This window comes from Hyperolius riggenbachi, chromosome 9, assembly GCF_040937935.1.
Source record: "Hyperolius riggenbachi isolate aHypRig1 chromosome 9, aHypRig1.pri, whole genome shotgun sequence".
In the NCBI taxonomy this organism is placed as follows: domain Eukaryota; kingdom Metazoa; phylum Chordata; class Amphibia; order Anura; family Hyperoliidae; genus Hyperolius; species Hyperolius riggenbachi.
Window position 1 is genome coordinate 263586160 of NC_090654.1, and position 12091 is coordinate 263598250.

General features: G+C 50.2%; 1 protein-coding gene across 5 annotated transcripts in view; it reads left to right on the forward strand.

The window, feature by feature from the left end:
* Positions 1-11632, forward strand: part of CEP128 (centrosomal protein 128) — a 253904-nt gene extending 242272 nt beyond the window's left edge. For 4 of the 5 annotated variants that reach the window (XM_068254441.1, XM_068254445.1, XM_068254442.1 and 1 more), the window contains 2 exons: positions 902-1015; positions 3674-3915. In XM_068254441.1, the coding sequence (XP_068110542.1) occupies positions 902-1015; positions 3674-3883 (324 nt within the window). In that variant the 3' untranslated portion in view covers positions 3884-3915. Of the gene's footprint in view, positions 1-901; positions 1016-3673; positions 3916-9894 lie in introns of those variants that run through there. The other variant, XM_068254444.1, reaches the window with a different exon arrangement.
* The last annotated feature ends 459 nt before the right edge of the window (positions 11633-12091 follow it).

Below are 12091 nucleotides of genomic sequence, written 5' to 3' on the forward strand. Positions count from 1 at the left end.
TATGTATAAGAAAGCTTGAAAACTAAAACCACAAAACATCGTAGGGAAATGTGGGCACACCAGGCGCCGCCATAGGCTGTAATGTGAATTACGGCTATAGCGGCATCGGACAATAATTTAGGTGCCGTCAAAAGACAAAGCCCAAATTGCTATAAAAACTGCATAATTCGGCTGACAGCAATAGCTGGAAGCCGAATTACGTCTCTTCCCACTATCCACGGCGGCCTGGAGGAGGAATACTAAGTAACGCCTCCGGGACTTGTGCAGGAGCAGGATGAACAGTTTTTCAGCTTTAACCTGCGCCCAAATTTCCCGGTGCAGTTTTTGCATGTATGCCCTGCAAACGGCTAAATACACGAAAACTAAGGCTATGGATTACTGGAACCATGTCCTGTAGCCTGATGAGACAAACATTTCGGTTTAGTTGGAATCAAGCATGCATGGCAGCAATCAGGTGAGGAATACAGAGACAAGAGTGTCTTGCCTACAGTGAAGCATGGTGGTAGGAGTGTCAAGGTTTGGGGCTGCATGAGTACGGCTGGCACTGGGGAGCTACAGTTCATTCACCCGTATATACTGTAGCTGTAGGAAGTGTTTCTGATGCTGAAACCATGATATTTAACAGACAAGTCGGTATCCTGAATAATTTACTTAATGTGTCACTACAGTACCTCTTTAAGAAATGCAATTGGCAAATTAGTTTACTTATAAGTCGTTGACCCCCTTGCTTGGGAAATCGCTTCTTCCCTGCATCTCAAAGGGCATCAAGGAGTGGCACATGAGAGTCTGCCCGTTTTTGAGCTCCCACAAGTTCTCGGAGTGTCTCGTTCGGCGCTTGTTGATGATGTTGCAGGTAAATAAGCTGCAGATGTTCTGATTGGCTGTTCTGTGTTGTGCGCAGGACTCTCACCTACAGCGAGAAGTGATGGAAGAAAGATACGCCCAGTACCGGGAGATCATCGGCTCCCTGCAGCAGCAACTGGAAGACTCTAAGCGCAGAATCCAGGATTATCGGGTGAGTATCTCCTGATAGGAAGAGGCTGTGACTGCAGCTCAGCAGATTCACCACAACAGCAATGCCGGAGGCCGGAGTGCCTCCCTCTCACTGATTAACATGTCACTCCTCTCCTCTGAAAGTTACAACATCAATCACGCTGACACCACAGCTCTCCATGGTAAGCCGATAGTGTACATAATTACTGTGCGTAAAATAGGGCTTTACCCAGTCATGTGATACTACAGAATTTACAGAGTTTAGCTCTCCATTAAAGAGGAGCTGTCAGCCATACTATCTCAGAAAAAACACATATGTAAGTAGATAAATACTTGCTCTACTTACAAAACATATGTATTGCACTGTCCACATTTTGATTTTAGTGATTTTTCTACCGTAAAAAAAAGAGAAAAATCCTTCTTAGCATTTCCCAGTTCAACTATGGTTATTTTGAAGCCAATCCTGATGTCATTTCTTCCCTTACTCTCCTCTGCCTGATTGCATATGCATTGCCCACCCATCGCTATAGAAAGTGCATTGTCTCAGCATGAGAAATATTGGCCAATCAGAGAGGAACAGAGGTGTGAGTGTGGGGTGGGGGACTGATCGGGTCTGCTCTACTGTGCAGGCAGTCTGTGGCTGCGCAGTAGAGCGGACCTACTCAGGTTCTGCTATTTCTGGTGGAGCCCATCAGAAAGCCGCTACTGCAGTCACGATCTGTACAGATCACTGAGCTTCATGAGGGGCAGGGACAGGCATTGCACACTCGGTACAGATCACTGATCTCCATGGGGGGTGGGGACAGGCATTGCACACTCTGTGCAATGCCTGTCCCCGCCCCCCATGGTGATCGGTGATCTGTACAGAGTGTGCAATGCCTGTCCCCGCCCCTCCATGGTGATCAGTGATCTATACTGAGTGTGCAATGCCTGTCCTCGCCCCTCCATAGATATCAGTGATCTGTACAGAGTGTGCAATGCCTGTCCCCACCCCCCATGGTGATCAGTGATCTGTACAGAGTGTGCAATGCCTGTCCCCACCCCCCATGGTGATCAGTGATCTGTACAGAGTGTGCAATGCCTGTCCCCGCCCCCCATGGTGATCAGTGATCTGTACAGAGTGTGCAATGCCTGTCCACGCCCCTCCATGGTGATCAGTGGTCTGTACAGAGTGTGCAATGCCTGTCCCCACCCCTCCCTAGAGATCAGTGATCTGTACAGAGTGTGCAATGCCTGTCTCCGCTCCACCATAGAGATCAGTGATCTGTACAGAGTGTGCAATGCCTGTCCCCGCCCCCCCATGGTGATCAGTGATCTGTACACTCTGTACAGATCACTGATCTCTATGGTGGAGCGGGGGCAGGCATTGCACACTCTGTACAGATCACTGATCTCTAGGGAGGGGTGGGGACAGGCATTGCACACTCTGTACAGACCACTGATCACCATGGAGGGGCGTGGACAGGCATTGCACACTCTGTACAGATCACTGATCACCATGGGGGGTGGGGACAGGCATTGCACACTCTGTACAGATCACTGATATCTATGGAGGGGCGAGGACAGGCATTGCACACTCAGTATAGATCACTGATCACCATGGAGGGGCGGGGACAGGTATTGCACACTTGTTACAGATCACTGATCACCATGGGGGGTGGGGACAGGCATTGCACACTCTGTACAGTTCACTGATATCTATGGAGGGGCGAGGACAGGCATTGCACACTCGGTACAGATCACTGATCTCCATGGGGGGTGGGGACAGGCATTGCACACTCTGTACAGATCACTGATATCTATGGAGGGGCGAGGACAGGCATTGCACACTCTGTACAAATCACTGATCAACATGGAGGGGCGGGGACAGGTATTGCACACTTGTTACAGGTCACTGATCACCATGGAGGACGAGGACAGGCATTGCACACTCTGTACAGACCACTGATCACCATGGGCGGCAGGGACAGGCATTACACACTTTGTACAGATCACTGATCTCTAGGGAGGGGTGGGGACAGGCATTGCACACTCTGTACAGACCACTGATCACCATGGAGGGGCGTGGACAGGCATTGCACACTCTGTACAGATCACTGATCACCATGGGGGGTGGGGACAGGCATTGCACACTCTGTACAGATCACTGATATCTATGGAGGGGCGAGGACAGGCATTGCACACTCAGTATAGATCACTGATCACCATGGAGGGGCGGGGACAGGTATTGCACACTTGTTACAGATCACTGATCACCATGGGGGGTGGGGACAGGCATTGCACACTCTGTACAGATCACTGATATCTATGGAGGGGCGAGGACAGGCATTGCACACTCGGTACAGATCACTGATCTCCATGGGGGGCGGGGACAGGCATTGCACACTCTGTACAGATCACTGATATCTATGGAGGGGCGAGGACAGGCATTGCACACTCTGTACAAATCACTGATCAACATGGAGGGGCGGGGACAGGTATTGCACACTTGTTACAGGTCACTGATCACCATGGAGGACGAGGACAGGCATTGCACACTCTGTACAGACCACTGATCACCATGGGCGGCAGGGACAGGCATTACACACTTTGTACAGATCACTGATCTCCATGGGCGGCAGGGACAGGCATTGCACACTCAGATCTCTAGTAAAAATGTTTTTCATCATTTTTGTTTCAGGAAGAAAAGTTTAAAGCGGACATCCAGAACGCTCGGCTGACGGCCTTGTCGTCGTCCCTTCGTGCAAATGGCAGCTTCCTGTCCAGCTCACTGCGCTCCACCCTCAGCTGTAAGTGTGCAGACAGGGATGTGAGACTGAACACACATGGGTGGAATGACATACAACATCCAACCAGAATTCACCTTTTTGATGGATTTCCATGGGTTTAGCTGAAATACACTTATCCTTTTACACTACAGAACTTTCATGTCTCAAAAATGTGCCAATCATTTCAGCGCAGCCCCCCCCCCCCCCCCCATTTATTATTGTTGTTTATTTATTGTATTTATAAAGGGCCAACATATTATGCAGCGCTGGACATTAGTTTAGTAATTCAGTAATTCATTTATTATATATTACTGATCCCTGGAAGAGATGTGAGACCCTCCTGGCTGTCCATACATCACTGCAGTGGCACCAATAACAAGGGCCTCAGTCACACTCTACCCATCCCCTGACACCACTATCCCGGAGCAAGTAAGGGGTGCGGCAGGGTGCCAGGATGTCTGCACTCTACTGGCTTCAATGCTTGTATAGTCCAGTGGCAGCGTTTGAGGGGGCAAGTAGGGCAATTGCCCCAGGCCCCGCACCACAATTATGTTCATGAGGGGGGCCCGACTTCTGCCTCCATACTCCTCCTTCCACTGCTGTGTTATAGCCAGAAGGAAGCCTCCGAGTCCTAGGAACAACTCACTTCCTTCTGAGCTCCACACGACCATCACTTGCCGTGGGCTCCTTTGTCTGCAGCCCCACTTCCTCTCACTACTTCCTGATTAGAGGAAGTAATGAGAGTTAGCGGAGGTGCAGACAGAGGAGCAGGTGATTGCTGCATGAAGCCCAGAAGGAGGTGAGTGCACAGCTGCTGTACTGTAACCAGACAGCTGGAGGGGGGGGTTTACTGGTGGCACACTTAAAGTGTACCTAAGATGAAAGCCATCTTAGGTTCTACACTTACTTGGGGCTTCCTTAAGCCCCCTCAAGGCTCACAGTCCATTGCTTTCTCCCCGGGTGGCTCCTGTCACCCACAATACTGCCCGAAAGCCTGGCAGTCACACTTCCTGGCTTGGCCACGCGTGATCCCTACTGCACTCCCTACTGCGCAGAACGTTCCCAGGAACGGGAGCGTGATGGGGGCGCGCGCCTTGCCTGGCTATCGGGCTGCATTGCAGGTGACAGGAGCAATCCGGGGACAAAGCGAGGGACTTAGTGGCCTTAAGGGGGCTTAAGGAAGCCCCAGGTAAGTATAGAACGTGACTTTCATCTCAGGTTCACTTTAAGCTGAGTGCTCACCTAGCGATAGAGGAAGATGGATCCAGCGACGTCTCCCTGACGAAGACTGCTCCCCGATCCATCTTTCTGGTGGAGGGTCTGTGCGATGTCACTTGATGGCAAATGACAGGCGGGAAGGAGACTTCAAGCAACCGTGGTACTTTGCACGGGAATCGTGTGGGATTTCAAAAATGCCATCTGCTGTGGCGCTCGTTATTGTCGCGCGACTGTAAACGAAGTTCGCGGGCCTGTACCCACATCGTCAGATTGCAGAAACGACCACTTGTCTCTCAAAAAAATCGTCGGCCGTCAGGAAAGCCATAGTTTCCTGTTAAGCTGTGCACTTGGTGACACAACAGTGGTGGGACCCCTCTGCGCTCTTAGCTGTGTTGTCACACTAGTCTAGTCTCCTGTTGAGCTCTGCACTTGGAGACACGGCAGTGGTGGGACCCCTCTGCACTCCTCGCTGTTGTCACACTAGTCGGTCTGTTGAGCTCTGCACTTGGTTACACAGCGGTGGTGGGACCTCTCTGCGCTCCTTGCTGTTGTCACACTAGTCTAGTCTCCTGTTGAGCTCTGCACTTGGTTACACAGCAGTGGTGGAACCCCTCTGTGCTCCTCGCTGTGTTGTCACACAAGTCTAGTCTCCTGTTGAGCTCTGCACTTGGTGACACCCCTCTGCGCTCCTCGCTGTTGTCACACAAGTCTAGTCTCCTGTTGAGCTCTGCACTTGGTGACACCTCTCTGTGCTCCTCACTGTTGTCACACTAGTCTAGTCTCCTGTTGAGCTCTGCACTTGGTGACCTGGCAGTGGTGGGACCCCTCTGCGCTTCTCGTAGTCACACTAGTCAAGTCTCCTGTTGAGCTCTGCACTTGGTGACACCCCTCTGTGCTCCTCGCTGTTGTCACACTAGCCTGGTCTCTTGTTGAGTTCTGCACTTGGTGACACTGTGACGGCAGTGGTGGGACCCCTCTGCTCTCCTTGCTGTTGTCACACTAGTCTAGTCTCCTGTTGAGCTCTGCACTTGGTGACTCGGCAGTGGTGGGACCCCTCTGCGCTCCTCGCCGTGTTTTCAGAGCCTCTGTGTGTTTGCTCGCTGTTTTCCATCTGTGTGTAGAGCTGGTCTTTTGTCTCCTCGCTGTTTGCCTCTCTCGGTGTTGCAAACACGGCCGCTTCCTTTCTGCTGGCGGCAGCGGGGTGACCCCGGGAACTCGGTGAAGTGCTTCATTTGAGCCGGGAAAGCACATTCATCTGAAGACAGATAATGAGAGCAGGCCACATTCCTGGCGCAGCGCCCAGTAGTAGTATTGTATGTGTTAGGCGCTCTAGGTGGGCTGTGTTCCTTGGCTCTCTGCGGACCCCGAGGTCTCACAGATACACATTACACTGCGAGGAGTTGGGACATTCCTCACTTTATATCCTGTCATGTAACTTTGGGCAGATTTAATATGCTGTGTCCACTTTAATCTGCTTAAACAAGAAGAGTAGAGCTGGATGTCTGAGGAGCAGATAGAAGGGGGGGGGCCTGAGCTCATCTATATTATGCATTCCGTAGCACTGGACGGGGCTACACAGGCTGTTTGGTTTTTTTTGTTTGTTTATTGTTTTGTTTTTTACAGTATAACACCAGCATCTTCTGTAGCGCTGCACATAGTGCAAATAGTTGGGAACAGTGTACATAGTGGGAAGCATATACTGTATATGTGAACAATAATAACAATAACATTTCTATAGCGCTTTTCTCCCATAGGCCTCAAAGCGCTTAGACTCTCTCAGATTCAGTAGTTGGTAGTAGAATGAAGTATTCACACAACAAAGACTATATTTCTACAAATGCCAAGCTGAACAGGTGGGTTTTCAGTCTGGATTTAAACACATCCAGAGATGGAGCTGTCCTTATTTGCAGAGGTAAGGAGTTCCATAACATAGGAGCAGCATGACAGAAGGCTCTGGGACCAAAAGGTGGACTCTGGATATGACTAGATGATTCGAACCTGTGGATCTGAGAATGTGGGGATTGCTCTGCAACTGCAGCATTTCTTTCATGTATCCAGGGCCCAGATTATGTAGCGTAGTATGGATACAGAGGTGCCAAAAGGATAAAAGAATCTAAAAAGTTTAAAACATACGGAGGCAGTGGTGGACTCACCTCCTCCAAGCAGACACAAAAATTGTCAATGTGGTTGTCAAATACAACAAGTTTATTTACATACTCTGGGGGACAATGCAACGCTTTTCGCAGGTTTGATCCTGCTTCATCAGGAAATAACAACGGAGCAATAGCATATGTGGTCAGTAGAAGAGCCAGGCACTTCACATTATGTAGGAAGTTAAATGTCAGTAGGCCGATCTTGAATAAGATCCTCCATTTACGTGAGACATACAGTACGCTGTACAATCAGGACATCCAGCTATTTAAAAAGAAAAAAAGTCATCCATTAACCCCCTTGCCGTTCCAATTCTGGCGGCAAGGGGGCAGCGCAGCACTTTTTGAAAAAAAAATATTTTAAATCATGTAGCGAGGATAGCCGCTGACAAGCGGCATCCCCCTACTTACTCCGATCGCCTTCGGCGATCAGAGTAAGCAGGAAATCCCGCTCAGAACGGGATGACGTCACTGACGTCATGGACGTTGGAACGTCAGAGGGAATCCCGATCCACCCCTCAGCGCTGCCTGGCACTGATTGGCCAAGCTGCGCAAGGGGTCTGGAGGGGGGGAAGGGGGCGTCGCGGCAGGTAGCGGCGAATCGGCGGTGAGTGGCGGCGATCGGAAACTGCACGCAGCTAGCAAAGTGCTAGCTGCGTGCAGTAAAAAAAGTATTTTGAAAATCGGCCCAGCGGGGCCAGAGAAATCCTTCTGCGCAGGTTACCCCGAAATAAATGCCAATGCTTGCTGATGTCAAAAATATTTATTGAATACCACTATATTAAAAACCCCAAAAAGTGGAGTTAGACCGGAATGCTGTGAATACAATATTAAATATACATACAAGTTATGCTGATATAAAAGTATAAACAAATGTCACAATTCACACAATGATCAAAGGATTGTATCCATCTCCAATTACTATGGGAATCCACACCTGCTGTCAGTCTAACCCAGTGATCTGCAAACTTGGTTCTCCAGCATGCCCCATAGAGGCACCACAGCACCCAGTATGGCACCACACAGTACCCAGCATGCCCCATAGAGGCACCACAGCACCCAGTATGGCACCACACAGTACCCACCATGCCCCATAGAGGCACCACAGCACCCAGTATGGCACCACACAGTACCCAGCATGCCCCATAGAGGCACCACAGCACCCAGTATGGCACCACACAGTACCCACCATGCCCCATAGAGGCACCACAGCACCCAGTATGGCACCACACAGTACCCAGCATGCCCCATAGAGGCACCACAGCACCCAGTATGGCACCACACAGTACCCACCATGCCCCATAGAGGCACCACAGCACCCAGCATGCTCATAGAGGCACCACAGCACCCAGTATGGCACCACACAGTACCCACCATGCCCCATAGAGGCACCACAGCACCCAGCAAAGGGGGGAATGCTATGGGGTCTGTATGTGGGGCATATCGGGTGCTGTGATGCCTTTATGGGGGCATGCAGGGAGTTGTGGTTCTTTTATGGGGATATGCTGGGCCTTGTGATGTCTCAATTGGGAGTCCCTTGGGAGCATGGGAGGGAATCCACTAAAACGTCATGGAACGCTATGGGGGGGGGGACTGCCAGACAACCTGGCAGCAGGCCAGCCTGCCCAGCAGAAAGCCAGACCAGCCAGCACAGAAGCCAGGTAACTCTGCCTAGTTATTTTTTAAGTGATTTATGTGATATGCTTCATTTTTTTTTTTTTTTTGCATTAATGGAGAGGGGGGCTGCCCACTCAGGCCTACTCAGACCACTATTAAGTTCATGTAAATTTGCCTCCACCCATGACCACACCCACATTCCAGTGCATGGCCACACCCATTTTTGGCTGGAGTCCTAGCAATGCCCCTGGTGGAAGCATCAGAGGCGTGGGAAGAGAGGTGGGCAAGACGAGCAGCAGAGTTCAGTAGTTAATGGAAAGGTTCCAGTATGTTTTTTGGTTGGCTGCAGAGTAGGGTGTTAAAGCAGTCAAGACAGCACAAGATTAGATCATGTATTATTGGCTATTGGAATGGAAGCCAAGGAAGCCAGTCCATGGTGTGGAGGAGGCCAACCTTAGATTGCGGTAAATGATAGTAATAATGGGGAAGGCAGCACCCTCCTACCACACAGGCAAGATTACTCACAAACCTGCCACAGCAAAAGCCTTTTGTTTCTGTATTGGGTAGAGTTTGCACTGGGTAGGATTACTGCAAGATGACACTGCTGCCTGTGTCTCCTTACTTCCTGTTTTGGTGTCAACCAGGCAGGAAGTCCAAGAGATGTGCAGCTAAAGAAACAAATGTGCAGACTAATTCTGCACCCTTGTCACTGCCCCTGCCACCCCCTTCAGTCATGTCCTCTATTGTAATGCTGATAAATGTAGCCTAGCCTCTATTGTCCTTCCTGCTTTGAAAGTCACATGATTGTTCCTGATGGACCTGCCTACTAGCTGAACCCAGAGAGGATATGGAGAAAGCTACACTGCAGTGATGAGTACATTTCTCCCAAGAAATAAGTTTTGCCTGCCACACTTCTGCACTTGCTGTATATTAACTTGTCACCCCGGCTGCAGTTTTTCCAGCTTTGGATTTAGGTGGGCTGCATGTGCCCCTCCATCTGTCACATGCACAGCACACTAGCTTTCTGCAGACGCTGATTGGATGTGATTGGGATTTGAGCTTGGGGATGGAGATGTCAGTAATGAGGCCCGGCGAGTAATTATGTTCACAGCGGCTCGGCCCGCTCACTGTCTCCATCTTTCTTTCAGCTCCAGTGAAGAGGGGACCGCCGCCTCATTCTGAAGTCCTAAAAGACTCGACCCTGAGCCTGACTTCCTGAAGACCAGCCATTGCGCACAATGCCATCACTGACTGCTGGCTCCAGTCTGCTCTCGTGCGACAATAAGCGCTGCAATCTATTTATGTTTGGGGTTTTATATTATTTTTATATTTTGTGAACCATTTTCCAAGTAACCCAAATGTTTTAAAAGAGCATTTTTTATACATTAATACTGTTAAATCATTGTACACTTTTGTTGATTAGCGATGGTGCCTCATGTTCTTCACAGAGTGACATCTGCAAGTGGCCTGTTTGCTTAGTTTGTAAATCACATGGGGGCAAATCTGGCCTTGTGACCCAAATAGCTGCTCAGACCAGAGACCGTATGGCCAGTGCATGGAGGTTGTGCCTCTAGTGCAGGGGAGGTATGAGGAGGTGGTGCCTCTAGCGCTGGGGTGGTGCTAAGAGGTGGTGTCTCTTGCGCAGAGGTGGTGCCTCTAGTGCAGTGATGGTGTGAGGTGGTGCCTCTAGAGCGGGGTGGTACGGAGAGGTGGTGCCTCTAATGCAGGGGTGGTACGAGGAGGTGGTGCCTCTAGTGCTGAGGCGGTGCTAGGAGGTGGTGTCTCTTGCGCAGGGGTGGAGCTTCTAGTGCAGTGGTGGTGTGAGGAGGTGGTGCCTCTAGAGCGGGGTGGTACGGGGAGGTGGTGCCTCTAGCGCAGTGGCGGTGTGAGGAGATAGTGCCCCCCAGTAAAGAAATGGTAAGAAACTGTAGTTGTCTACCCCCCCCCCCCCCCCAAAGCGTGGTTGAGGGGGGTGAGAGAAGTTAGTAGCCACTAGTTAAGGCATTATCGAAGGAGGTAGTCCTTGTGTCCCCACCCCCTTCAGCCCCCATCCCCCAGTGCAGGGATTGTGGGAAGAGGTAGCCAGCTTAGGTGCGCTGCTGTAAGAGGTGCCATTGATCACGTATGGCCACATTTCTCTAACGAATGTGCTGCAGAAGCCAGCAGGACCAATGCTGTGAATTGTGGGAGATTATGGTGCAAAGTTCTTCATCCAGCCAGGACATTTAGTATATAATGAATGCTTTCTGGATGTTTTTACATTAGCTACACATGTAGTAATCAGAGAAATCTCCTATGTGCCAATATGATGTCACTTCCTGCTGAAGCCCCGCCCATAAAATCATAGTGAGCAGAACAAGCGTATTGGCCTTCTTTCTTTATCGATCTGTGCCGAACATCTAACTTCCTGCAGGTGCCAAATCTTTGCCCAGAACCCCATGTGGTGAGCAGGAAGTGGCTTCTTTCCAATCAGAAATTGCCTTCATTGCTGAGGGATCACTTAACTTTTATCAGTGTTGCCAAACAGATGATGGTCTTCCAGCCTCGCTCTCCGAAGCCACCAACCAATCAGTCCATTCACATCCAAGTAGATTTTTCCGTTTCATTAGTTGTGACCAAGATGTAAGGGTAAGCCGCTGTGTTCCAGAAGGTTCTGCGGCCCCTGAAGTGAGAGACCCCATCAGGTCACAATCTGAGCAATCCTTCACGGTTATTTCTTCTGATCTGTAGAGAAGCTGGGATTCCACAGTCTGGCCCGGTTCCCGGCACTTTCACCAGAGACTTTCCCATCAGAGATCCGCTCCCCGGCTTCTGCTTGTCCGTTCCACTATTACTTGAATCCGCCTTATGCTGCTTATTTCAAAATAAATGAAATTGTTTATAAAACCTGTGTGCTGACTGATAATGTTGGGAATGTGTGTGTTGCTGTGTGTCACGCCCTGCATTCTGCAGTCTGGGCTGCTCTAAAGGTACCTGCAGGAGCCACAATGGCTAAATAGATTCAGCTTGCATGCAAAATTATTAAAAACTGTACCCCGCTTGGACTTGGGACAATCAAACGCACCTCCTTCTGATATTGATTGGCCCAATTTCAAGTGGCACACAGTCTACTTTAAATCTTCATGCAAGCTGAAATTATCAGAATCTCATCAACTGCTTCTTTTCACCTCCCACCTCAGGGACCTGATGATTTACATAAGGTGGCCGTTTTTTCCATCTTGTTCCCGCCTCTCCCCACTCCGCTGGCACCCTCCAACTCCCCTCCCACCATCACTCGACTGTCCTCCCAGCGGCTACTCCCCTCATGCCCAGGGCCGGCGCTACCATTGAGGCAATGGAGCCAAT